The 25,923-nt window shown below is 38.9% G+C and overlaps 1 protein-coding gene across 1 annotated transcript in view; it reads right to left on the reverse strand.

Annotated features, from left to right (window-relative positions):
- Window positions 1–2,427: 2,427 nt before the first annotated feature.
- LOC124615883 overlaps window positions 2,428–25,923 on the reverse strand; it is an 80,265-nt gene continuing 56,769 nt past the window's right edge. Inside the window, exon 5 of the mRNA XM_047144050.1 lies at window positions 2,428–3,168. Within this exon, the coding sequence (XP_047000006.1) occupies window positions 2,987–3,168 (182 nt within the window). The 3' untranslated portion in view covers window positions 2,428–2,986. The remainder of the gene's footprint in view (window positions 3,169–25,923) is intronic.

Genomic DNA, 25,923 nt, shown 5'->3' on the forward strand with positions numbered 1-25,923 from the left:
GTTTCCTTTCTGTGGAATAAATTATTCAATTTCTGAACTGTGTTTTTTTTCTGTCATTCTCATTGAAGCAACCTTTCTCTCTTAATCTTTCACAGACATTAATATTTATTATTTGCATATCAGATGACTATTTTTTCAGACAGAATGGGCAATAAAATATTTTTTTTCTAACACAAGAGAACCAAGCATTTGGTTAATTCTGTTAATACAACTCTCAAACACTTCTTGTAAATTTTCTATGCATGCAAGTTCTTATTCTAACTACAGAACTTTATTGATAATAGCAGGCAGAAAATTAGGATCTGTTTTGCTCTGGAGAATGGGTTCAGTCTTTGCCAAATGTCAGCTCTGGAAAACGGTTACAATCAAACAAGAGCTGGAGCTATTAAATGTGGCCAAGGATATATTAAGAGCATGTTAAATAATAGGTAATATCTCATTATCAAATTATCTTTGCTAGAGCTCAAATGAATTGACAGGCCAGTGGTTGTCCATTGCAGCATAGCAACAGATTTGATGATCTATGTACATTTTAATCACAGAGCAAAGTAAGGCACAAAGCCATTACTGATTCTCAGAAAATGAATAAATTTGTGTAAACACTAAACAGAAAAAACATTGTACAAAATAGAGTGAGATTTTTATGGTCCAGCAATACTCTGGCAACAAGAACTGGAAATGAAACAGGGAACAGATGACGGGAGTTTGACAACAACTAAAACATGACACTTCAATAGTCAGCAGCAGAATACTGAAAGTCGCAATGACAAGCTGGGTGTAACAAAGATGTGCTCTACTGGTAGTACTAATGGCTACAGACTTTGAAGTACAATACTTTGCTATTAGATGTTGATTTCATCCTATAAATTCTTAAAGAACACATGAAGATCAGAATATGGGATACAGTCAAGAAAAGTATTTCAATAAAAGATGTGGGCAAGTTGCAGGCACTCTTGTGTTCACCAAGTGGAAACATGTGATAAAACAAGTATGGTGGTGGTCATTTGATATAAGTTCTCCTGGGTAAAGTTTTCCCCCTTTCCAACCAAATTTTCTGCTTCCATAGAGCAAATAGCACACAATATTTCACAGCATGACAGGTTTTGATGCATGTAAGTGGTCACTGTGTCTTTATTCCATGGTTCTTCCTTGTATAAAAATGATATGTATTAACAATGTTTGTAACTACCACATGCTGTGGCATTTGGAAGATGCTGAAGATGAAAGACTTTTTTCCTCCCTTGTCTGCAGTGAGCGATGGAGAAGAAAGCGACAACAGTGCATATAACTGAAAGGTTTATTATGAGATAATCAAGTTTTTGATCTTGTCAGCCAGCAAAGATTCAAGCTTCCTAAAAGCGTTCAAACAACAGAGCCAAAAAATTTCTAGTTTTCACACAATGAGAAAATTAGTAGCAAAACAGATTGCGACCTGTACGTACCCAGTGGAAAAAAAATTGAAGATGATGCCATCAACAAAATATTCACTCACAGGAAGATGTTTACTAGAAAAAATTGTCATTCTTTGGTGTAATAATGAACATGGCTCTGAATTTGAAGGTGCAGTTACTTGACCATTGTACCAAATATTGGCTACCCAATTTTCCCAATATTTTGGATGCTGCATTTAGTTTCTCCTGCCACAGATCAAGGGAACTGGAAGACTCGGTAGAACTGTGGATGTCGTGTGTTTACATGGAGGTACTACAAATGTTGGAAAACATGTTCCTATAATTTATGGAAGTTGTAGTTGAGGACAGCTATATTTTTTAGTCATAAGATATGAAGAAGACAGGAGAGCCCTTCTTCTTATAAGAGTAATCTCATCACTCAGCTTGTGGGGAACGTTATGAAAAGGAATTGAGGAAAGAGAGGAAGACTGTCATCTTCTGACACCATTTATAACTCCAAATGAAAATGACTCAACAAAGGGCTGTATGTCTTTTAGCAGAAGACATTAATAGAGGCCGAAGTAGAGAAACCATGTTCTGATGTGAAACATGCAAGACGAAGTGTGATTTCACCCTTCACTTCTTTGATAAGTTTCCACACAAAAAGAACAAAAATAAGTTATTATTTTATGTAACTAGCAATAGATTTTAAAAGCTACAGATTAACCCATATTTATGCCTTTGTCACAGCAATCAGCCACATCATTACAGGTAACCTATTTCCAACCCAAATTAAAGAAGGCTGGGGAGCATGTTTAGCAGAAAAATTGTATTGGGTAAGGGTAAGCTTTGGAATCAAAAGGCAAATTCCAAATGTTTACTATATTGTATGAGAGAATAAAAGAATAAATATCACTGGTTGTCACATTAACATCATGAAACACAACTAGGCAAACGGTGGTGGTGGTGGTGGTGGTGGTGGTGGGGGGGGGGGGGGGGGGGGGGGGGAAGGAATGTAAGACACTTTAATGCAAAGAGGAAGATGATTTACAACAAGCTAGTTTGCCCTCACATAAAACACATTTCCTTGACAGTACAGCAAGTAATTACAAGAAAATAAACAGCTATTTTATGAACAGTGTTGGGTATTTCATGTTAACCGGCATTCTGAGTCAAAAAGGATCATTAGGAATGCTCTGTATTTGTCATAAGGAAAAACAAAAGAAAAATTTACATATGTGATAATTAAACTATTCCCAACACATTACGACTAGACTCAACTGCAAATTGCTGAGAAAGTGGGACAAAACAGAAAATTGGTACGGTTGCCTACAGGTTGATTGGCTTGGGTTTCAGCAAGATGAGCTTTATGTGCCACTTCCAAATACATTTTCACATCTTCATCCAATATCAAAATTTGCCACAAAACAAAACTTTAAAAAATCATATAACATAGAATATAAAGCATGCTCAATGCCTTTTTACATTATATCTAGCACTAAATAAAAAAGGAAGTTGTACTCTGAAAATAATTTGTTTTACACATGTTCCACAATGTAAATGTATAATCTGTACACTTCACCTGGGAGGAGACATCAAGCATAAAAGTGTGAGGAAGGTGAATTTTTCAGTTCTTCATAGAAAGGAGATTCTCTGCTGATAACCAATGTAATTCCTGAACTGTATGATGCAGGTATTGTTATATGAGATGTCAAAACACGGCCCTGGCTCTGCGCTCGGGATGTTGCTGACTCGCGAATGATGTTCACAACTTGCCCTGAAGATAGACAATTAGAAGTCATTAAAATTCACTGCACAAAGCAATACTTTATATTACACAAGCAAGCACATAATATATCAGGCTTACAAGAACCCAGAAATGAATGAAACGGAAGAAACTTCAGAATTTTTTTTTTTCTGCAGTTAAGGAAAACAAGGAAGAAATGGAAGAACATGAGTAGTAAAATAATGTTCATTTTATTCAAAACCCTTGAACAGAACACTACAGGATGATGCATACAAGAGAACATAGTCTTCCCTCCCCCTCTGTATATTGTTGAGTTCAGTGCTATAGAGTGGAGTGAGTCAGAAGTTGAGTGATATTAAGTTATCATGTTTAAGAATATTTTTGGCCTGGCAGTTGGGCAAGTTCATGTAGTTACCTTGCATGGTATCTTCAATGTCAGGATTCTGAGTCCATGACACAAACTTCTGGACTGTGCATTCAGAAATTGAAAAACACTAAAAAATACATTTTTGAAGATTATTATCTGCCATCAGATCTGCATAGTGAGAGCAGTTTTTGCAGTAAAGATGGCTCTATTGCTCTGTGCCTCATGAAAAAACAATATGCACATGTGATCCATTAACAATGGAATGATAACAGCATATGTTACAAACAGGGTAAGGAATACAATGGCAAATTTGTATCTTGCACTCATCTGAGACCTTTTAAGTGAGATCATATAGAATATGGGAATTTTTGGCATTATATGCAAATGAAACATATGGATTCATTTTCTCGTTTTTGTTTCCACTGATCAACATCAACACGGACTAATGAATAATGCTTCCTCTAGACATTTCCATGCAGTATGGTGTTCAGCCAAACACATCTATGTTGTTACTGCAGGTTTCCTAATGTCATCATCTCAGCTCCTGTTACACTGAAATCTCAAACTTTTTCTATCTCTTGGAATCCAGCAATGAACTTACTTGGCCCATCTACCATCCATTCACATGACTACACCTCTTGCTAACCACCACTTATTTTCATCACAGTCATAATTATTTATTGTTATTCGTATTATTTCATGATCAACTTGCCTGTCTTTTTATCTCTCACAGTAATTCACATGTCTATACTGCTCAGTAACCTACCCTCATTTTATTCTTTTTAATGTTTTTCACGTAAAATCTCACATCTGACAGTATTAAGTCAAAATTGGTTATACATACAGATCATAAACCTTCAATATCAGATGCACTGTAAGCTTTTGTCCAAACATTATTTACTTTACCAAAAACACTCAAGGCCATTTTGACTCTTCTGTTTATTTAATTTCCTTGCCATCCAGCTGTTATATCCTATTGTGCTAAATACAAAACAGCTATCAACTGACTATGTCTTCCTTGTTAATTTAAACTATCTTTTCAATGAGGTAGTTATACATTATTTTAGAGTTATTATAATTGATTTCTAGGTCTACTTTCAAGCTAATTCTATTAAGATCTTCCATAACCAGTTGTAGTTTATCTCCATGAGACAGCCAACAACATCTACATAATGAAGGCGGTTCACATATGGTCCATTAATCTGGCAATATCAACACATTTTTCTTAACACAAGGGGGGTATTTATGTCACCCACATCCTAAAAACATTTAAAAAAATCATTAATTTTTGTTGACTTATTTATAAACATATTTTCTAAAGAGATACTGATGTGTAAGTAGGGCCAAAACCTGGAAATATCTTTTGGCAACACTTGACAATATCAAGGCACTTTCAATAACATACTTTAACAGCTTGGAGGGACTTCATGCCCAACCTAAAACAAGAATTTATAAAATACAAATTTTGTTCATTGTTCTTGCCTTTTACTCACAACATACTAGTAAAAACATATTGGTGTGTAAGGTCCTGAATCTGGAAATACCGAATATTACATTCGCTGGCGAAAGTAAGATCTGCTACTAAGTATTAAATTTTTGGGTTAGGTTTACTTAAAAAAATTTACAACATTTATGGAACCTGGTAGCGGAATTCATTCTAAAAAAAATATTTTACAATATAAAGTAACTGACTAGATTACAATATTTTCAAAAGGTGGATGTAAAGAACATCCCCCCCTCCTTTGTTTTTAATAGGGTTGATACCTATTTCTCCTCCTCTTTCCCAATTTATGGACCTGTAACTTCCTCTAGGGCAGCTGGGAATAATTATGTTGCATGAAACATCCTTCCCTTACTCCTATTTTCTTTTCCACTACCCTCATTAAATCTAATGAATGCAGCAGCATTTATGTACAAAATCTCCAATATTTTAAAATCAGTTGAACCAATGCTTTGTTATCACATGGCCACTCGCTACAGATTTTCTTAAAATGGAATTACAAGCTTCCTCAACATCTATGACTCCCAGACAAAGTGGTAATCAACATGCATTTCTCTATTCACCAGTTATAAATGGTCAATTGTGCTATATGCACTCAAAGCCTCCTCCTCCTTTTTTATATTAAACTTATTTTTACTCCCTATATCTGACAATTTGATGGTTATTAGACTGACATGTCTACAGTTCATTTTTCTTGTCTGTTTCCTTTAATCTGAAATATAACAATTACATCACTGTTCAAGCTTGCAGAATTAGAGATAACGTGTACACAATTTGTACATTTATTTTTTATCACATTGCCTCCACTATCAACAATTTCTATTGAAACACCATCATTTCCTAGCACATTCTCTTCAGTTTTATACCTTATACACCTTATATGGCATTACTTGCCTTGTTGACTATCTGGGTCCATGGCTTCGTAGGGCTTACGCCACACTCAAATCCTACCATCAGCTCTTACCCAAAGAAATTGGGGCTCATCCAACCAGATCACAGTTTTCTAGTCATCAAGAGTCCAACCAATATGGTCATGAGCCCAGGAGAGGTGCTGCAGTTGTCTGCTGCTGTCGCCATTAATGCCAAATTTTGCTGCACTGTCCTATCAGATATGTTCATCGTACATGCTGCATTGATTTCTGCGGTTATTTCATGCATTGTTGCTTGTCTGTCAGCACAGACAACTCTGTGCAAATGCCGCTGCTCTTGGACGTTAAGTGAAGGCTGTCAGCCACTGCGTTGTCTGTAATGAGGGGTAATGCCTCAAATGTAATACCACATTCTCAGCACGTTATTAACACTGCGGATCTTGGAATATTGAATTCCCTATTGATTTCTGAAATGGAATGTCCATGTGTCTAGCTCCAACTACCATTCCACATTCAAAGACTATTAATTCCCGGTGCGTGGCCATGATCACGTCAAACACCTCTTCAGATGAATTACCTGAATACAAGTGACAGCTCCACCAATGCATTGCCCTTTTATACCTTGTGTACATGATACTACTGCCATCTGTCTACATGCATATTGCTGTTCCGTAATTACTTTATTTCCCACTCATAGTCCCTGTTGGATTTGTTTTTTACTTATTTTACCGATTTTTGCTTTGTTTTTCTGGATTCAATGTTCTTCCCCAGCATCTTTTGATTTCTTTTGAAACCATTCCCTGAAAGTCTTATTAATACTTTGTAATACTTCACTGGTTTCAACATTCCACCAAGGAGTTTCTTGCCATTTCGCTTTTACTGTTGCTTCTCCTATTACCATTTTGAACAGCAATATTCCTCCTCCACTGATTTGATCTCATCCCTTGGCAACTTAGTTTCAACTGATTTTCTGGTACTCGTGTCTGCCTTTCTTCGTCTCTTGGCCTATGCAAATGTTTAATGAAATATTTGAATGCTTTTACAATTTTTATTCTGCTGTTACAGTGCCACATGCCTACTTTATGATTGAAATGTGACATCTACCCAATGTTAATTTCTGTTTTGTTTTCTTTGTATTCTTATTGTTTTCAGTTGTTCATCTTGAAGACATTTCCAAAATTATGTTTCATTCAGAATGTCCTCTTCTTTTCTAGTATTATTGGCTTCTAAGTCTCACCTTCTATTTAGTAGACGCCTTGTTACACTTGAAGTGTTTTTGCCTTTTTCACACTTGTAACATGTTTTGCTGTTTCCATAAATATCTTTCTAATATAATTAACCTATTTTTCAATAAATCTTTTCTGATTGTGTGACCAGTTCATCATGTTTAACATAGATCAATGTTTCAGCAACTTTTACACGTAGCCTTCATCAGGTTGCTGTATCTACCAGTGGGATATACCACATTCATAATTTATATTGTGTTATTTCTTCATGCCCTGGGTTTCACTGAACTTTTTTACTGAATGGCTGAAATGGAGAGGTGAGGACTTTATAGCAGTTTTTATTATAATTTTAAGTAACAACTGATGGCTAAACCAATAAAGCGACAGCATGGAAACATATTACTGTTCCTGTGGTACCCAGTGGTGGGAGAGGCAACACCGTGCCTTGTGTGTCTTCATCCACTACATTTGCTGCTTTGCCTGATGGGGCAGACTCAGGAGTGCTGCCACCTGCAGGTCAGCTACCATTGGCAGCGAAGGCAGTGGAAGTCTTTATCCATTGCTGCTAATTATGCTGACAGCCCAGTCCACAATCTCAGTCACCTATCATATTTTTCCACTCGAAGGTACGTTATCTTTACAGAATTGTAGAGTTTGCAGCAGTCATTATGATATTCTGCCACAACTGGCTTAGTGTCGTCTGAGTCATGCGACCTCGTGTTCCATAAGGTGCGCTAATGTATTGTCCAATTACACTACCATGTACTATGCACCAGTCACTATTAACTTACTGACTCCAGGAATGTACAGCTCTGACAGCTACTCCAGGAGCTTAGCACAATGGATGAAGCTGGGACGGGAAATTTTCCTTCGCTTTTTAAAAGAAACCATATCAGCATTTGCCTCAAATGATTAAAAGAAACCACAGAATTCCTATATCTGGATAACTGGATAGAGATTTGAACCTGCTCCCCCTGAATGTGAGGTTAGTGCCTTACCTACCATGCAGCTTCAATTTATTTCATCATGCCTCTTTGCATATTCTGGCTCCTCATTGGTCAACACATCTTTTCCAGGGACATCCTCATATTTGCTGTCATAATGGATCATAATGCTTTTCTGGTTATCTTGGATATAGCCATATCCTTCAAGTGCTGCAACACATTATTTCACATTTTTTTATCACACTTCTGGTGGTCTGGATATTTTACAGCCTCTACAATTTCTTTATAATCTTTGGTGTCAGACAGTGGATAACTTAACTGTATACTGTAGGCAACATAGTTCACTGTATCGACGGCTTCTAAATCTGATAACTATAATGCAGTGATCCCCAAGATATTTTTTAATGTTGTGTACTTGGATAGATTTTTTAAATCTACTCTCCAAGTGACAGCAGGAGAAAACATATCCGAAAGTTAAGGAAATGGACAAGCTTCCAGAGCCAGTGGTTCCTTTGTCTGGCAGTAGAGTTGAAGGGGAAAAAAGAGGGATGAAGAAAAAGGCCAAGCGAGGTTTAGGAAATGGGTATAATTACAGAAACCATTGCTCAGAACCCTGGGTCAGGGGAGAGTTGCCAGATGGGATAAGAAGGAAAGACAGATTATTGGGGACTGCATCAGCTCCTACCTCTGTGTGACAGTACACATTATAAGACTTGCCCTATGCACCCTCCTATCATCACCCATACTAGCCCTGTAACTGATAAAACATACACTATCAAAGGGAATGCCACCTGTGAAATGACACATATCATATAATAGCTATTATGTGAACACTGTTCGGCCTTTTATATTGGTATGACTACCAAAAAGTTATCAGTTAGGATGAAGGCGCATCGGCAGAGTGTGTATACTGACAGCACACAATATGCTGTTGCAGAGAATGCTCTACAACACAACAGTTGTGACTTTGGTGCCCGATTCACCACACATGCTGTCTGGATTGTTCCTCCGGTCATGTTTATCAGATCTTCGTCCTTGTTTCTTGCCACCCACCTGACCTTAATTTATGTCAATTTTTTTGGTCTCAACATTCCTTCCCAGCAACCATTTCTTTTTTCAATCCCTTTCAGTTTTCTACATGTTTTATTTTCTGACCTATCTATCTTTCTCCGCCCCCCTCACCTCTACCACATATAACACACTTAGCTTTCCACTCATACTATCTCTTGCAAGATGTTTTGGCAGTAATCTCTGTATTGCTTATAACCCTATCTTCCACCTTTAAACTCTCAGGTTGTCAAATCTCATCCCATGCAGTCTGCAGTCGCCAGTCTTTCCTCTCATCATCCCCCATTAGGTCTCCCCTGAATCAGGGTTCTGGGCAACATTTCCATAATTCTTCCCATTTCTTAAATCTTGCCAGTCCTTTTCCTTCTTCCCTCCTCTTTTCCCTTCAACCCTTCTGCATTACGAAGGAGCCGTTGGCTGCAAAACCTTTCACATTTCCTTAACTTCTATATGTATTTTCTCCTGCCGCCAATTGGTGAGTAGATTTTTTTTATGTATACAATCACATTTTAAAAAATTTAATTTTTTTCGTTGGTATTTTAATTTTGTGTGGAAGACTAAACATGACAACTCTAAAACTTGTTCTTTTACTTTATTCTTAACAAAAATTTTGGCTTTTATTGGGCTTTCACCTCTTAAGGCCAAAGTTTTGGTCTGCAAAAACAAACTGCTGGTAGTTAACTTTAAAATGTGGAGATACAATAGCTATGGAAATGTCAGTGTATAAAGCAACCTTATCATTTACCTACAACCAAGTTCTGGCTATTATATCATGATCCAACAAGTATATCTCTTTTTCCAGTAATTTTCGGGTCTGCATCAACAATCTGCCATGATATTTCAGCCCAGAGACGTCCGGCCATCCTCAGGTGAGTAGACAAAGTACTTCATCCACTCGCCTGACTATGGCTGGACATCTCTCTCATGAAGCTGAATCAAATGTAAATTGGAATATTGTTTTTAAAAGTTTATTTAAGCTTCAGAAAAATTCATATAAATGAACCTATTTTTCTATATAGTCTCCTGAAAGGGGAAACGCATTTTCCGCAGCATATACAAAGTTTCTTGGTCACATTTTCATAAAATAAACATGACAGACAGCAGCCAGCTGGGCACAAACAGTTGGACAGCCATCATCGTCAAATCTGTCCTCTCCAACTGCTCCATTTACTGGTCCAAACAATTGAAAATCACAGGGCTATACATCCAAACTGTAGGGAGGATGTTCTAGGTGTGGTACAGAACAATTCCTGAAATTTTTTTCGAGCTTGGACGGCTCTGCAGTGGGAAGACAAGGCACCCATTTTGCTGGCACTTTTCGAAATCCAAAGTTGTCAATAATGATCGCCTGAGCACTGCCGCAGTTCATGCCAACCTCAGTATCAATTTCACCAACTGTTATTTGATGATAATCTTCAATAAGCTGACTCGTCAGTCGCACTGGTCCTTGGGAAATGTTGGTGAGTTGCATTCTCAACTCTTTATCATTCTCATAAAATCTGTTTCTGCCATACATACACCTGAGCCTTTCTAAGGGTGTTGCCTCCGAACAATGCCACAAGTCCTCTCAAAATTTCAGATGGGTGTATGCACTCTGTTGTCAGAAACTTGATTACAACACGAGACACACAGATGATGCTACCTCTTGCTCTGACACACTGAACAATCACTGGCAATGAAAGCAACAATGAGCTAGCCTGTGCCACTATCCATTTAAAATAAGGCATATAAACCAAAAATTCCAGTTTATATCTGATTCACCCTCACATAATTAACTTCTGCATTCAGCACTTTATTTTTAACTTTATAACCACATTTGTCGTGTTGCATAGCAGGAGTAGCAGCCCATCAGAGAGCTGTGAGTTGACACAGCTTCTCATAAGAAGTGACTCATTTTAAATTGCATCAGTGTTTTTTAGCATCAACTCCTATATTTTGTGCATTTCTGTGTATTTACCAGGCCATCTTTAGTATGGACAGGCACTGTGATTGCAGTGTTCAAATGTGAGCCGAGATGGTGACCCTTGCTCACAGCTCCAGGCGGTACTGGCTTCGGCCATGCAGCTTGAGGCTGTTGCCAATGGGCATCACTGAGGGGAGGCCCTGACAAGGTGATCCAAAGGACATCCAGCATGACCCACATGTCTCCCTATCAATCCATTACTGTGGCCTTCTTGAGTAATGCCTGCACACGCCGGCAGCGAAAGATTTTCCAAGGGACCAAATGGAGGGCCCCCCAGTCCATCTGACGAACAGGTTTTGGACACTAACTGTGGCCGACGAAGTCCCTGAGCCAGAGAAGTCCCTTGGCCCGTTCCAAAGGAATCCTCTTGGCCTGCAAGGTCTGGGTATTCACAGATGGTGAGATTACTGTTAAGTGGGAGCTCCAATGTTAGGCATGTAATGGGGTCCTTATGGATATGACCCCGAAAAAGTGGAAGGAATCCAATGTGCATTCTGTATACATACTGAGAGGAGTCACTTCAGATGTGGAATGGGTGCTTCTGAATGCCACAAAGAGCCCAGGGTGCAGCCAACTACAGGTGGTGGCTTATGTTGGAACTAACGATGTATGTCGCTTTGAATCGGAAGAGATTCTCTCTGGTTTTGGGTGGCTAGCTGAAGTAGTAAAAACTGCCACAGTCTTGCTTAAGAGAGGAAGGTGGAGCTCACAATCTGCAGCATTGTCAATGGAACCGCCTGTGGTCCTTTGATACAGAGCTGAGTGGAGCGCCTGAATCAGAGGCTCAGATGGTTCTGCAACCGTATAGGTTGCAGAGTCTTCAACTTGTGCCATTGGCTGGTGGGTTTCTGGGTTCTGCTAAATTCATCAGGAGTCCAATACACACAGGAAGCAGCTACATGGGTAGCAGGGGCTATGTGGAGGGGACTTTGTGATTTTTTAGGTTAGAATGTCTCAGGAATGTGCAGAATGGGCTTCAGTTTCAAAGGGTGCAGGACCAACACAGGAAGAAGGTAGACATATGAACATTCAAAGCTGTAACTGTAAACTATTATAGCTGTGTTGGAAAAGAACCAGAACTCCAAGCACTAATACAAAGCAATGAATCTCGAATTGTTATGTGTACAGAAAGCTGGCTAAGGCCAGAAATAAGTTAAGCTGAAGTTTTTACAAAGGATCTAGCTGTGTTCAGGAAGGATAGGTTAAAAACAGTTGGTGGTGGAGTGTTTACTGTTGTCAGAAGTAGTAATTCTGGTAGTAAAATAGATAGTTCCTGTGAGTTAGTATGGGTAGAGATTATACTTAATAACTGGAATAAATTAATAATTGGTTCCTCTTACCAATACCCCCCACCACCCGACTCAGATGATACAGCTGCTGAATAGTTCAAAGGAAACTTGAGTGTCACAGTAGGTCTATTCAAAAAGTTCTGGAACACTCGTAATTTCGTACCAATGGTGAAGTGGAGCGAAATGCAGTTAGCATCCCTGCACAGTCCCGTGATTACTGTGTAACTGCTGAAAGTTTCATTATTGTATATCAGTTAATTATTGTTCAGTGCCATATTGAGTAGAATGTTGTGGCACACAATTTGCAAATTTCGAGATGGCAGAGTTAGAGGAGCAACACATCTGCATTAAACTGATGATGCTCATGTCAGGAACGTCAACAAAATTTTGCATGCCAAATGAAGACTGCCTGTCTGAAAGATTCCAGAAGAATATAACACTTAAGTTGGATGACGTCATTAAATCCTGCACGTTCATCCCATGGCTCATGAGTCAACATCGGAAAGACGTTTGCCTCACAATCTGTGAAGAGCTTTCGGATTGCACAAATGAGAATGAGATGTCCCTTAAGACAATCATAACTTGTGATGAGACGTGGGTCTACGGTTATAATGTTGAGACCATGGTTCAATCTTCACAATAGGTTAGGGAAGGTTCTCCAAGACCAAAGTAAGCTTGTCAGTTCAGGTCAAATTTCAAAGCCATGCCGATAGTTTTCTTTGACTTTAAAGGATTAGTTTATCATGAATTCGCAGCACAGGGAGAAACTGTTAATCAATGGTGCTATTAGGACATGCTGCAACACCTGCAACAAAATGTCAGAAGGAAATGTCCTGAAATGTGACGAGACAATTCATGGCTCTTCCATCACGATAATGGACCCGCACATTCATCCCTGTTGGTGCGTGACTACTGCACAAAAAACCAAATCACTGCGCTGCCTCATCCTCCACTCTCTCCAGACCTGGCCCCTGGGGACATTTCTTTTTATTTCCACAGTGGAAAACCCTGTTGACAGAATGAAGATTTGTGACAGACGAGATAAAAGAAAATTCGGTGACGGCACTTCACGCAATCAAGCAAGAGGCATTCCAAGACCGCTTCTAGAAGTGGAAACAGCTATGGGAGAGATATATCAATTGTGGAAGAGAGTATTTCAAAGGGGACCGTGCACAATAAGTAAAAGGTATGTGCAGAAAAAATTTGTGGACAAAGTTCCCGATTTTTTTGAACAGACCTCACGTATATGAAATAGGCACCCCACTTATGTTATTATAATCTACCGTCAATGTGTTGGCGAAAATACATGTGTAAAGTCAGTGATAGACATAAAACATTGTCCGAAATTGTACTAAATGCCTTCTCAGACAATTATTCTGAACAACTAATTCAGCAGCCCACTCAACGTATAAATGGTTGCAAAAACATACTCAACCTCTGAGGAGCAAACAATCCTGACCAAATAGGCAGCATCAAGGCAGGTACAGGAATTAGTGACCACAAGGTTGTTTTAGCTAGACTGCATACCTTAACATCCAAAACCACCAAAAATAAATGCTAAATCCACCTACTTAAAAAAGCAGATAAAAATTTACTTAATCACCTTTCTAAGAGAGAGATTACACTCCTTCCGATATGACTATGTAAGCTTAGACCAGTTGTGGTTTAAATTCAAAGAAATAGTATCGATGGCAATTGAGAGATATATACCAAATAAATTAATAAGAGATGGTTCTGATCCCTCATGATACACAAAAGAACACTATTGCAGATGCAACAAAATAAGCATGCCAAATTCAAAAGCTTGCAAGATTTGCAAAGTTTTACAGAAGCTCAAAATTGAGCGCAAACTTCAGTCTCCAAATCTGGCAGAAAACCCAAAGAGATTCTGTTCATAGATAAATTACACCAGTGGGAAGACGCAATCAATACCTTCATCCCGCTATAACTATGGTGACGTTTTTGATGACGGTGCCACTAAAGCAGAATTACTGAACACGATTTTTCTAAATTCCTTCACAAAAGAAGACGAATCAAATATTCCAGAATTCAAATCAAAAACAGAGTGGTCCAGCTGTTTCTTGCCTTCATTTTGCCGGTGGCCATTCATGCGGACAGACAGCTTGTTGGCTGTCATGCCCACATAGAATGCAGCACAGTGATTCCAGCATAGCTTATGATTCACATGACTGGTTTCACAGGCAGACCTGCCTATGATGGGATAGGTAATGTTTGTGATCAGACTGGAGTAGATATTGGTGGGAGGATGTACAGAACAGGTCTTGCATCTAGGTCTATTACAGGGATATGATCCATGAGGCAAGGGGTTGGGAGCAGGGGTTGTGTAGGGATGGACGAGGATATTGTGTAGGTTCAGTAGGCGGTGGAAAAACCACTATGAGAGGGGTGGGAAAGATAGTGCGTAGGGCATTTCTCATTTCAGGGCACAACGAGAGGCAGACGAAACCATGGCAGAGAATGTGATTCAGTTGCTCCAGTCCTGGGTGGTGCTGAGTCATGGGGGGAATGCCCCTCCATGGCTGGACAGTGAGACTTTGGGAGACGGTGGGTGACTGGAAAGATAAGGCATGGCGGATCTGTTTTTGTACAAGGTTGGGAAGGTAATTACTACTGTAAAGTTCTCAGTGAGACCCTCGTTATATTTCGAGAGAGATCGCTTGTCACTACAGATGTGATGGTCATGGGTGGCTAGACGGTATGGAAGAAGCTTCTTGGTGTGGAATGGGTGGCAACTGTTGAAGTGCTGGTGGTTGGTAGGATTGATATGGACAGAGGTACTGATATAGCTGTCTTTGAGGTGGAGGTCAACATCGAGCAAGGTGGCTTGATGGGTTGAGCAAGATCAGGTGAAGCAAATGGTGGACAAGGTGTTGAGGTTCTGAAGTATGCAGATAGGGTGTCCTCACCCTTGACTCAGATCATGCAGATGTCATAAATGAGGCTGAACTAGGTGAGGGGTTTGGGATTATGGGTGTTTAGGAAGTATTCCTCCTAATAGCCCATGAACAGGTTGGCGTAGGATTTTGCCACACTGGTGCCCATAGCCATATGCTGGATTTGTTTGTAGGTAATGCCTTTAAAGGAGAAGTAATTGTGGGTGGGGATACAGTTGGTCATAATGACTAGGAAGGAGGTTGTTGCTTTGGACTCTATCAAATGTTGAAAAAGGTAGTGTTCAATAGCCATAAGGCCATGGGTATTAGAATGTTAGTGTAAAGGGAGGTGGCAGGGTCATTCCATGCCAAGTCATCCAGGCCATGATACCCATTATCTAGTTGTCAACTGAGATTTTGTGTACTGCTTTTGTATCTAATATGAACTTTTACCAATTTTTATTGCTTTATATACATTCTGTTGGTATCAATTGCTAAAAGTTCGATGCAATGCATTACTTCAAAGAAAACTGTAAAAATTTGAAAATTGGCTGCAGTTTTTATACAAAAAATGGAATGCTGAAAGTTTTTTCCCTGAATATCCTTTCAAACAAGTAGTTTCTGAAAACGTGTTAGAATTGTCCAACTAAATTTTTGTAAATTAATTCTATTTAATTTTATTGTTAAATTAGAAAAAATATTTCAGACAGTTGCCCCCCTCTGGAAAACACGGAAAAAATTAGAAAGTGATCTACAAACAATAAAGTTTCATCGCGCAAAAAATCAGCTTTGAGAAATGAATGGCATTGGGAAAAAATTATATATATAACAGTTTGTTGCGAAAGCTTGAATTTTGTGTGTATGTTTGTGTGTCTGTCGACCTGCCAGCACTTTCATTATATATATATATATATATATATATATATATATATATATATATATATATATATATATATATATATATAATGGAAGGAAACATTCCACGTGGGAAAAATTATATATCTTTCCGCTCCCGGGATTGGAATGACTCCTTACCCTCTCCCTTAAAACCCACTTCCTTTCGTCTTCCCCTCTCCTTCCCTCTTTCCTGATGAGGCAACAGTCTGTTGCGAAAGCTTGAATTTTGTGTGTATGTTTGTGTGTCTATCGACCTGCCAGCGCTTTTGTTCGGTAAGTCACCTCATCTTTATTTTTATATATATATATATATATATATATATATATATATATATATATATATATATATATATATATATATATATATAAAAAAAAACAAAGATGATGTGACTTACCAAATGAAAGTGCTGGCAGGTCGACAGACACACAAACAAACACAAAATTCAAGCTTTCGCAACAAACTGTTGCCTCATCAGGAAAGAAGGAAGGAGAGGGCTAAGTAAATAAAACTTAATGGGGTCGTTGTGGGGGTGTTGTGAGGGTGACATGGTATTAGAAGGTGGAAAGTGTAACATGAGGTTGAAATGAAAATGAAAGATAAAAATATATGGGGAGAGATAAGGGTGAACTAGAAAGTAACTGGAGATCTGGTATGAAAAAAGGCGAAAAAGTGTTGGTTAAGTTGATCCTGTGGTGAACTTGGGTTGGTAGACAGCGATGTGCATGAAGGTTAGGTGGTTGTGTTGCCGCTGAAACACGTTAAAGGACGGAGAAAATCGGGAAAATTTCGAAAAAACGTGTAAATGTATTAAAAGGAGTGGTGTTGTGGTGAAAGATTAAGAAAATGGGGCTAACAATTGACTGACGAAGAAATAATGACATTAAAACCTGTGGGGAGCGGCTAAAAATGATCAGTGATGTGCGAAAAAACGGAAATGGAAATAAAGTGAAAGTTATTAGAACTAGCCGAAATGGTTGTTTAATATGTGAAAGCAGCTGTTATTGAACTAGAAACGGTGGATTTTATAGCAGTGGTAGTGTTGAAAGCGGAAAATAATTTTTTTTTTTTTTGGTTATTGTTTGGAAGTGGGTTACGTATTATTGAGTATGTATAGGCGGGATAAAATTTTATTACGGTAAAAAGGGGAAGGTGAATACAAAGTGAGGCTACTGGTAAAAACAGAAAGAGAAAATAAAGAGAAAACAAGACGACAGGAAAGATTTCAAAATGCAACAGCGACAATAACAAACGTAATTGTTGGGTTCAAATTAATGATATGGTTATAATAGAGGGAAACATTCCACGCAGGAAAAATATATCTAAAAACAAAGATGATGTGACTCACCAAATGAAAGTGCTGGCAGGTCGACAGACACACAAACAAACACAAACATACACACAAAATTCAAGCTTTCGCAACAAACTGTTGCCTCATCAGGAAAGAAGGAAGGTGTATGTTTGTGTGTCTGTCGACCTGCCACCACTTTCATTTGGTAAGTCACATCATCTTTGTTTTATATATATATATATATATATATATATATATATATATAGAGAGAGAGAGAGAGAGAGAGAGAGAGAGAGAGAGAGAGAGAGAGAGAGAGGGAGGGAGGGAGGGAGGGAAACATTCCACATGGGAAAAATATACCTAAAAACAAAGATGATGTGACTTACCAAACGAAAGCGCTGGCATGTCGATAGACACACAAACATACACACAAAATTCAAGCTTTCGCAACAAACTGTTGCCCCATCAGGAAAGTGGGAAGGAGAGGGAAAGACGAAAGGATGTGGGTTTTAAGGGAGAGGGTAAGGAGTCATTCCAATCCCGGGAGCGGAAAGACTTACCTTAGGGGGAAAAAAGGACAGGTATACACTCACACACACACACACACTCATATCCATCCGCACATACACAGACACAAGCAGACATTTTGGCTGCTTGTCTGCTTGTGTCTGTGTATGTGCGGATGGATATGAGTGTGTGTGCGAGTGTATACCTGTCCTTTTTTCCCCCTAAGGTAAGTCTTTCTGCTCCCGGAATTGGAATGACTCCTTACCCTCTCCCTTAAAACCCACATCCTTTCGTCTTTCCCTCTCCTTCCCTCTTTCCTGATGAGGCAACAGTTTGTTGCGAAAGCTTGAATTTTGTGTGTATGTTTGTGTTTGTTTGTGTGTCTATCGACGTGCCAGCGCTTTCGTTTGGTAAGTCACATCATCTTTGTTTTTATATATATATATATATAATAGAGGGAAACATTCCACGTAGGAAATATATATATAGACATTAACAACATAAGTACACTTAATAATATCCAAACTGAACAAAAATTACAATATATGAAACAAAATTACACAATACAAAATACAGAGCAACTTGTACATTACATGACATATGAACACTTTCTTACCTCTGCCATAACCAAATTAACTCAATGTAAAAATACATTAGCATTTTGTCAAAAGCCAATATTGTCAACACTGCACAAAATGCATTCAAGTTGATTCAGAACTGCACATGCGACAAGACACTTTGATGCTTAGATAATATTTTTTTGTACGAGAACCACTTTTCTTCCACCAATTTTGAGGACTCTTTGCTCAGACAATAAGTACAGCCTGATGCTGTGGTGATATCAACCTCACGTAGAATATGAGAGAAAGAAACATCACAAACATCATTATCAAGCCAACAGAAGGACGGAGATGGTCCACGAGGATGCATGAACCTTACTGTAATATCTTCACAATTCACCTTCTCAACAATTCCCAAATACCAAGAAGTCATATGCACATGGAATATAGCAGTTGGGCTGCACAGTGCATTTTGCCATTAGTGGCAGAAGTGCATCTGAGAAATTATGCATGATGCTAAACTCCATATCACAGCTCAGCCTTTTTTCTCCAATCTACGTTGGTGATATCGGTACAATGTGATGCATAGATCGTGTTCCAGGAATTGTTTTTGCACTTTTGAAGCGCTGAGAAAGACAAGGTCTGACTTGTACCATTTCATTTTTTGAACAAAGAGAATTGAAATGCCTTGCAGGTTCTTGCAACAGAATTCAAATACCTGTGAAGCTGTAAGTATTTGATCTTTATAAACTCTTTGCAAACTTGTTTTTGTGACAAGCCTTTTAACAGCGTGACCAATACCATTTGCCATGGCTGGTAGCAAAAAAGGACCAGCTGCACTTTATATTGAAGTCATGTTCATGGTAGCAGATATTTCTGAAATTCTAACAATTTTTATGCTGAGCAGCACAACCATTTAAAAAAAAAAAAAAAAAAAAAAAATTACAGTCTTTTGGGTCTGGTACACCATGGCAACATCACATTCTAGATCAGCAGAAACAATACAAACACTTTTTGCATGCAACTGTTTATCCTTCTTGTAATATATATGGACAGTGTGAAGAGTGCAGCTGCCATTGTTCCAATGGTACCCCTGTACTTCACCTTGAACAACAAAATTGAGATTTTCACTGAAATCCATTAAAATTAACACTGATCCTTCAAGTGTTTACTTCTTCATTTTCAGATAACCAGATTGTGATTGAGAAATAAAAGAGTGCGGAGTAAGTTTTTCAATTTTTTTAATTAGTGTCTCTCAGAATGCTGATAGAGAAGTAATTTGAACACTTAAAATGTCATTCTATCAGTTGATACCCATAGACTGTACTGAACCACCTCATCAGGATCATAGTCTTCTACTTCACTTTCTAAGCGGATCCGAAGCAATGAGCTGGTGGGGCATTTTTCACACAGACGAAGCATACAGGCTCAGTTATTTAAATCACATGGTATTATTTTAATTAGATCTTGGTATGTTTCTTTAATAGAAATGAAATTTAGAAGAAATTTAATGTTTTGGTGGTAAATGCATACACATATGGTATGTGTTCCTGATGATCCAGCAAGTATACACTGTTTTGGTCAAAGAGAAGCAAATTTTGAGAATACTACTTTGTCTTCAGGATACTTTTTATTACAGAGATAATACAGTTCAGTTAAAGTACTTAAAACAATATGCTTTTGTTCATAGGTATTTTTGCTGGTGCTCACTTTGTCTTTTTCCACAGGTATTATTCTTGTGTTTTCGTCATCCAAATAAAAACTCTTTCCTTTTTGCACTGTACCATGTGGCAATGTCTTTCATCTTTTCTGCTCAGCCATCAATAAAATACCCTTCTCCATTAAAAGAGCTCTTTCTTGTCGCACCAAATATTCAGAAACCTGAAATTTGGAACTGACTTTCTGTCAAGACCAAGTTGGTGGCACAAGAGTAAGTAACTAAATTTTTTCACGATTATTTGAATATTCAATTTCCTGTCTGATTTTGTCCACGAGATCATCATGATGTTTTGGCTTTTCTTCCAGTTCTGTTAAATCACTGTCAGGGATAGTGCTTGCATCAGCGGCCAGCTCAACTTGATAAGTATGTGAAATTTTAGTTTTCAGAACCCCAGCTGCTGATTCCAATTTTTGTTTGGCTGCTGCATACAGGCTGTGCCGAGCAACTGAATGCAGCTTTGCAGGAGATACTCCTAAGCTAGTTAAGCTAGAATGGAGCGCAGATTTTTCAGGAGGCTGCACCTTCACATTACTGCATTTATATAGTCTGGTGATGAGTTGTCAGTAGCTTGTTTTTCATTAATGAAGCTTGATACAGGTTTGGCACATTTTCTCCACAGGAATAACACTAAAGCCTCTCATTTTGAAGGTCTTTGCCTTTCCTAAACTAATTTTATGCAATCCAGTTGAAACATCATTTGTGGCGCTTGAAGGAATCTGTGCATGTCTTTGTGTTTAACACACACACATGAAACACTTAAATCACTGTATGAATGACTGTTGCTTCGCCATAATAAAAGCTCTTGTTCTTCACTGGTCAGGTCATTCACACAAGTGAGGGCGTTATCACATATATCTTGCAGATACTGTCCAAGAAAACACTGCCTACTTGTACTTTCCATATTGCTGCAGTCATAAAACCAATATTTGTCGTAAATAATTCAAAAGATGATTGGTGTAACCTAAAAGTAATTAAATAATGAAAAATCACTCATTGTTTCATTACAAAGGTATTTCACATTATTATTGTAACATTAGAGGACTTACTTTTGTTTTGGAATGAATAGTTAAATTGCAACAATTGAATTTTTAACCAATAACTGACTCTGGGCACAACTCAGTACAAGAGGTCAGAACTGCATGCTCAGTGAACACATGACTCAAAATAAAGAACTGGACGATGCAATACATCTAGTGGCAATAGAACAGTGTCCTCAGATATCATTTGTTCCTAAGGAAATCCAGTGTAGCCAACTTCAGCAATTTAGTGTTTACATGGTAGTCATGAATTAGAAACTTCAATATTTCTTTTACAATAACACTGTTTTTCACACTTTCCATTATTTCTACAAATTGATTTTCTTTGTGTGACATAATGGAATATTTATAATAATATTATAAATTTTTCAAAGGTATCTATGAAGGGGAAATACCTTTAAAAGATTATAATGTACATGCCTGGATTTTGCTTAAAAGAAATTAATTACAACTTTTTCTGAGATGTAGATGATGGATATTCACTACAAGAAGCATGACTATAAAAACATAAACCTTCCTCTTTTTTTTAAACGCTTCCATTGCAAAAACTGTAGGAATTATTGCATTTTTAAATTATAAAGGAGCTTGTCTAGGAAAGCCTGAATTTCTGAATCTATCCAATTTCTTTTTATCATAAGTGAACAAGTAATTGACTAGCAATGTTTACATTTTGGGAATGTGAATATATCTAGGTAAACTTCCACTACTCAAAATTTCAAGGATTTGTGTGACAATGGGTGTCATTTCCTAAAATTTCTGGATGATTCGACATGGAATGACCCAGCATCAATAGTGATAAGCAGGGCACTGTGTGGTAAAAGAACAGGAACTATGGAGGGTCGGTAGAGGAAATTGGTGGTATCTTTTACATAGGAGGGTAGGTTGCGGGTAATAGGTTGAAGGTGTTCTCTCAGTGGGCACACAGTAACCAGAGGTTGATTTACGGACTTTAGGAAGCATGTAGAAGGTAGGAGTGCAGAGAGTGGTAGTGGTGAGCAGAGAGATGCACTCCAGAGAGAGGTTCTGGGATGGTCCTAAGGATTTGAGGATACACTGAAGATCCTGCTGGATTTCTGGATTGGGGTCACTGAGGCAAGGTTTGTAGGTGGATGAACCTGATAACTGATGGAGACCTTCGGCCATGTAATCCTTGAGGTTCAGAACAACAGTGGTAGAGCCTTTACCAGCATATAGGATTATAAGGTCGGGATCAGTTTTTAGGTGGTGGACTGTAGGTCTTTATGCGGAAGTAAGGTTAGTTTGCATGTTGAGGGGTTGGGGAATGATGGTGAGGCAACATTCAAGGTTAAGAAATTCTGGAAATTTAACAGGGGGTAATTTGTGGGCAATGAGGGTGGATCACGGATGGATGGAGGAGTGAACTGAGTCAGGCAGGGTCCCCTCGTGACTCAATACCATCCAGGACTGGGGCAACTGAATTACATTCTCCTCCAGGCTTTCAACTACTTCTTGTTGTGCCATGAAATGAGAAACGTCCTACCCACTATCCTTCCCACTGCTCTTATTGTGGTATTCCGCCGCCCATCGAAGCTACTCAATACCCTCATCCATGCCTATACAACTCCTGCTCCCAACCCCTTGCCTCATTGATCATGCTTATAGGAAACTCTGAAACAGAACCAAGCAAAGTGTGAGAAATGCCAAAATCAGACACGCCCGCTCTGTCGTACGTGGCATATCCAAACCTGCTGCACTGTGGAAAAAGCTGCGCAGTTTCGGTATAGGGAAGCGAAGATCTGACGCTGTTTATCAAGCGTCTGCAGAAGAATCAAACGATTTCTTTTCAACAGCTGTAAACTGACACGCAGCGACAAATTACCAGCCCCAAGATATCAATCTCTCGAGAGACAAGTTTTTCCTAAAACATGTCACTACCAGCACAGTACACAAGGCAATTATGAGAATCTCTTCGGAGGCAGTAGGAAATGATGGAGTGAGCATTGGAATGATTAAGAACGTCGTAGACACTATTTTTCCAGTTATCACAGACATCTTCAACCTGTCTCTTGTCAATAGTAAATATCCTACTGAGTGGAAGCAAAGTTTAATTCAACCTATACACAAGACTGACAACCCTAAGTCGCCAGGTGACTACAGGCCGATCAGCATACTGCCTGCAATATCTAAAGCCCTAGAATACATCGCCCATGAACAGCTGACGGATTACCTCAAAACTCATAACATACATGACAAATATCAGTCAGGCTTTCGAAAGCACCATAGTACAGCAACTGCATTAATCAAAGTAACTGATGACATTAAACATGCTATGGACAGACGTGAAGCTACCATCCTAACAGCGCTTGACTTTAGCAAGGCTTTTGATACAGTTGACTTTGAAATATTACTAATTAAAATGAAACAGCTGAATTTCTCAAACAGCACAATACACTGGTTCGACAGCTACCTCAAAAACAGAAGTCAACAAGTCATTTGTGGGTCGGAAAAGTTATCATGGAAAAACGTGCGCTCTGGAGTTCCCCAAGGCTCCGTCCTTGGTCCATTACTCTTCTCACTGTACATTAATGATATTTCTTCAGTGATTCAGTCCTGCAACTACCATCTATATGCCGACGACATCCAACTGTACATAAGTGCAAGCTCCAAGAACATTGCTGATGCAGTAGCGAGTATGAACGCAGATCTTTGCTCTGTTTCTCAATGGGCACAGAACCTAGGTCTGAAACTATACCCCAAGAAATACCAGGTCATACTTATATCTCATCCAAAGTTAATCAGCCAGTACTTTCGCGAAACAGTCCCTCAAATACTCCTCAATGGTACCCAACTGCCATACCAACAAACAGTAAAAGACCTTGGAATAATCTTGGATAAACACCTAAACTGGGAAGAACAAACAGTCACAGCTTGCTGGAAATCGCTCTCCTCCCTACATGCAATTCAAAAATTTCGAAAAATATTTCCAACCCATGTTAAACAAAAATTAGTCCAAACACTAGTCTTGCCTAATCTTTACTACTGTGATGTAGTTCAACACGGCACAAATAGTGAAAATTTGAGATGCCTCGAGCTAGTGATGAATGCTTGCGTTAGATACGTGTGCAATATACGGTTGTATGATCATATCAGTCCTTCATACTCCCAGCTAGGTTGGATACGCCCACATAAGGCACGCAATCTCCACACAATGTGCTTACTTCATCGATTTCTTAGCCACTGGTGCCCCCAATACTTATCTTCTCACATTAAACACCTATAATCATTCCACAACCACAATACCACATTGGATACGTCTAGCATCTTGGCTGTACCTTTACATAACACAAAATCTTTCTCCGTGTCATTCTCCATCTCAGCCATACGACTATGGAATGCGCTCCCCTGTGATCTGTGTCTTATCCATAACCACTCAACATTCAAGAGGGAACTCAAAACTTACATATTAGGGATGGTATAGCCACCATTGTTGTGCCCCTCTCATCTCTTTCTTTCTCCTCTCCATCATAGCTTCAAATTTTACCATTCTATTTCTCTTCCTCTAACCTATCTACCTCTTCTATATCTCTTTCACCCCATTCTATCGTCTTATGTCTCTGCTCGATGCAAATAACTCACAAGCTGCAAGAACATAATGAGAAAATTCCCGACTAGCAATAGGACTGACATTCATAAAAGAAAAATATGTTTACTTTCATATACATAGTCATTATTCTTATTCTTATTCTTGATTGTTATAATTATTTTTTGAATGTTATAATTATCATTGTACTACTGTTATAATCTCTATTTTTTTCTTTAACATTAATATTGTATAACATGTTACATGTCCTTAATGTTCTGTAGAAACTGTAATTCATTCAATCTGAGTATGACTGGTTAGGTATAAGAGAGGGCCTGAAGGCCCTAATCTCGCCAGGTAAAAAAATGCATAAATAAATAAATAAATAGACCTAGATGCAAGACCTGTCCCATACAACTTCCCACCACCAACTACTCCAGTCTGGTCACAAACATCACCTATCTCTTCAAAAGCAGGGCTACCTGTGAAACCAGTCTTGTGATTTACAAGTTAAGCTGCGATCAGTGTGCTGCATTCTACTTCGGCACGACAATCAACAAGCTGTCTGTCCACATGAATGGCCATCGACAAAATGAGGCCAAGTAACACCTGGACCATCCTGTTGCTGAGCTCTCTGCCCAACATGATGTTCATTTCAATGACTGCTTCACAGCCTGTGCAATATGGATCCTTCCCACCACCAGCTTTTCTGAATAGCACAGATGGGATCTCTCCCTGCAATATATCCTACATTCCCGTAACCCTCGTGGCCTCAACTTTTGTTAGTCACTGTCCCTACCCATCTAGCACCTTCCCTGTTCCCATTCCAGCACTACACAGCCCTCTACTCTACCAATGCTCCCAGTCTTTTTACTTTTGTTCTTCGCCACTACCCCCCCTCTTTCCCCTGCCCGCTGTCTAACCTCCCAACTGCACCTAGCTATCCTACTCTCCACCTCGTCCATGCACGCTCCCAACAGCACTTTACCGTCTCCCAACCCTATCCTGCTATCCCTCCCTCTCCCCACCCCAGCCTACTCCTTATCCACACCCGGTTGCCTCTCCCATAATGCGCCGCTACTCACAGTATGACTCCAGCTGCCCAAGACTACG

This window comes from Schistocerca americana, chromosome 5 (genome assembly GCF_021461395.2).
Source record: "Schistocerca americana isolate TAMUIC-IGC-003095 chromosome 5, iqSchAmer2.1, whole genome shotgun sequence".
Lineage (NCBI taxonomy): Eukaryota > Metazoa > Arthropoda > Insecta > Orthoptera > Acrididae > Schistocerca > Schistocerca americana.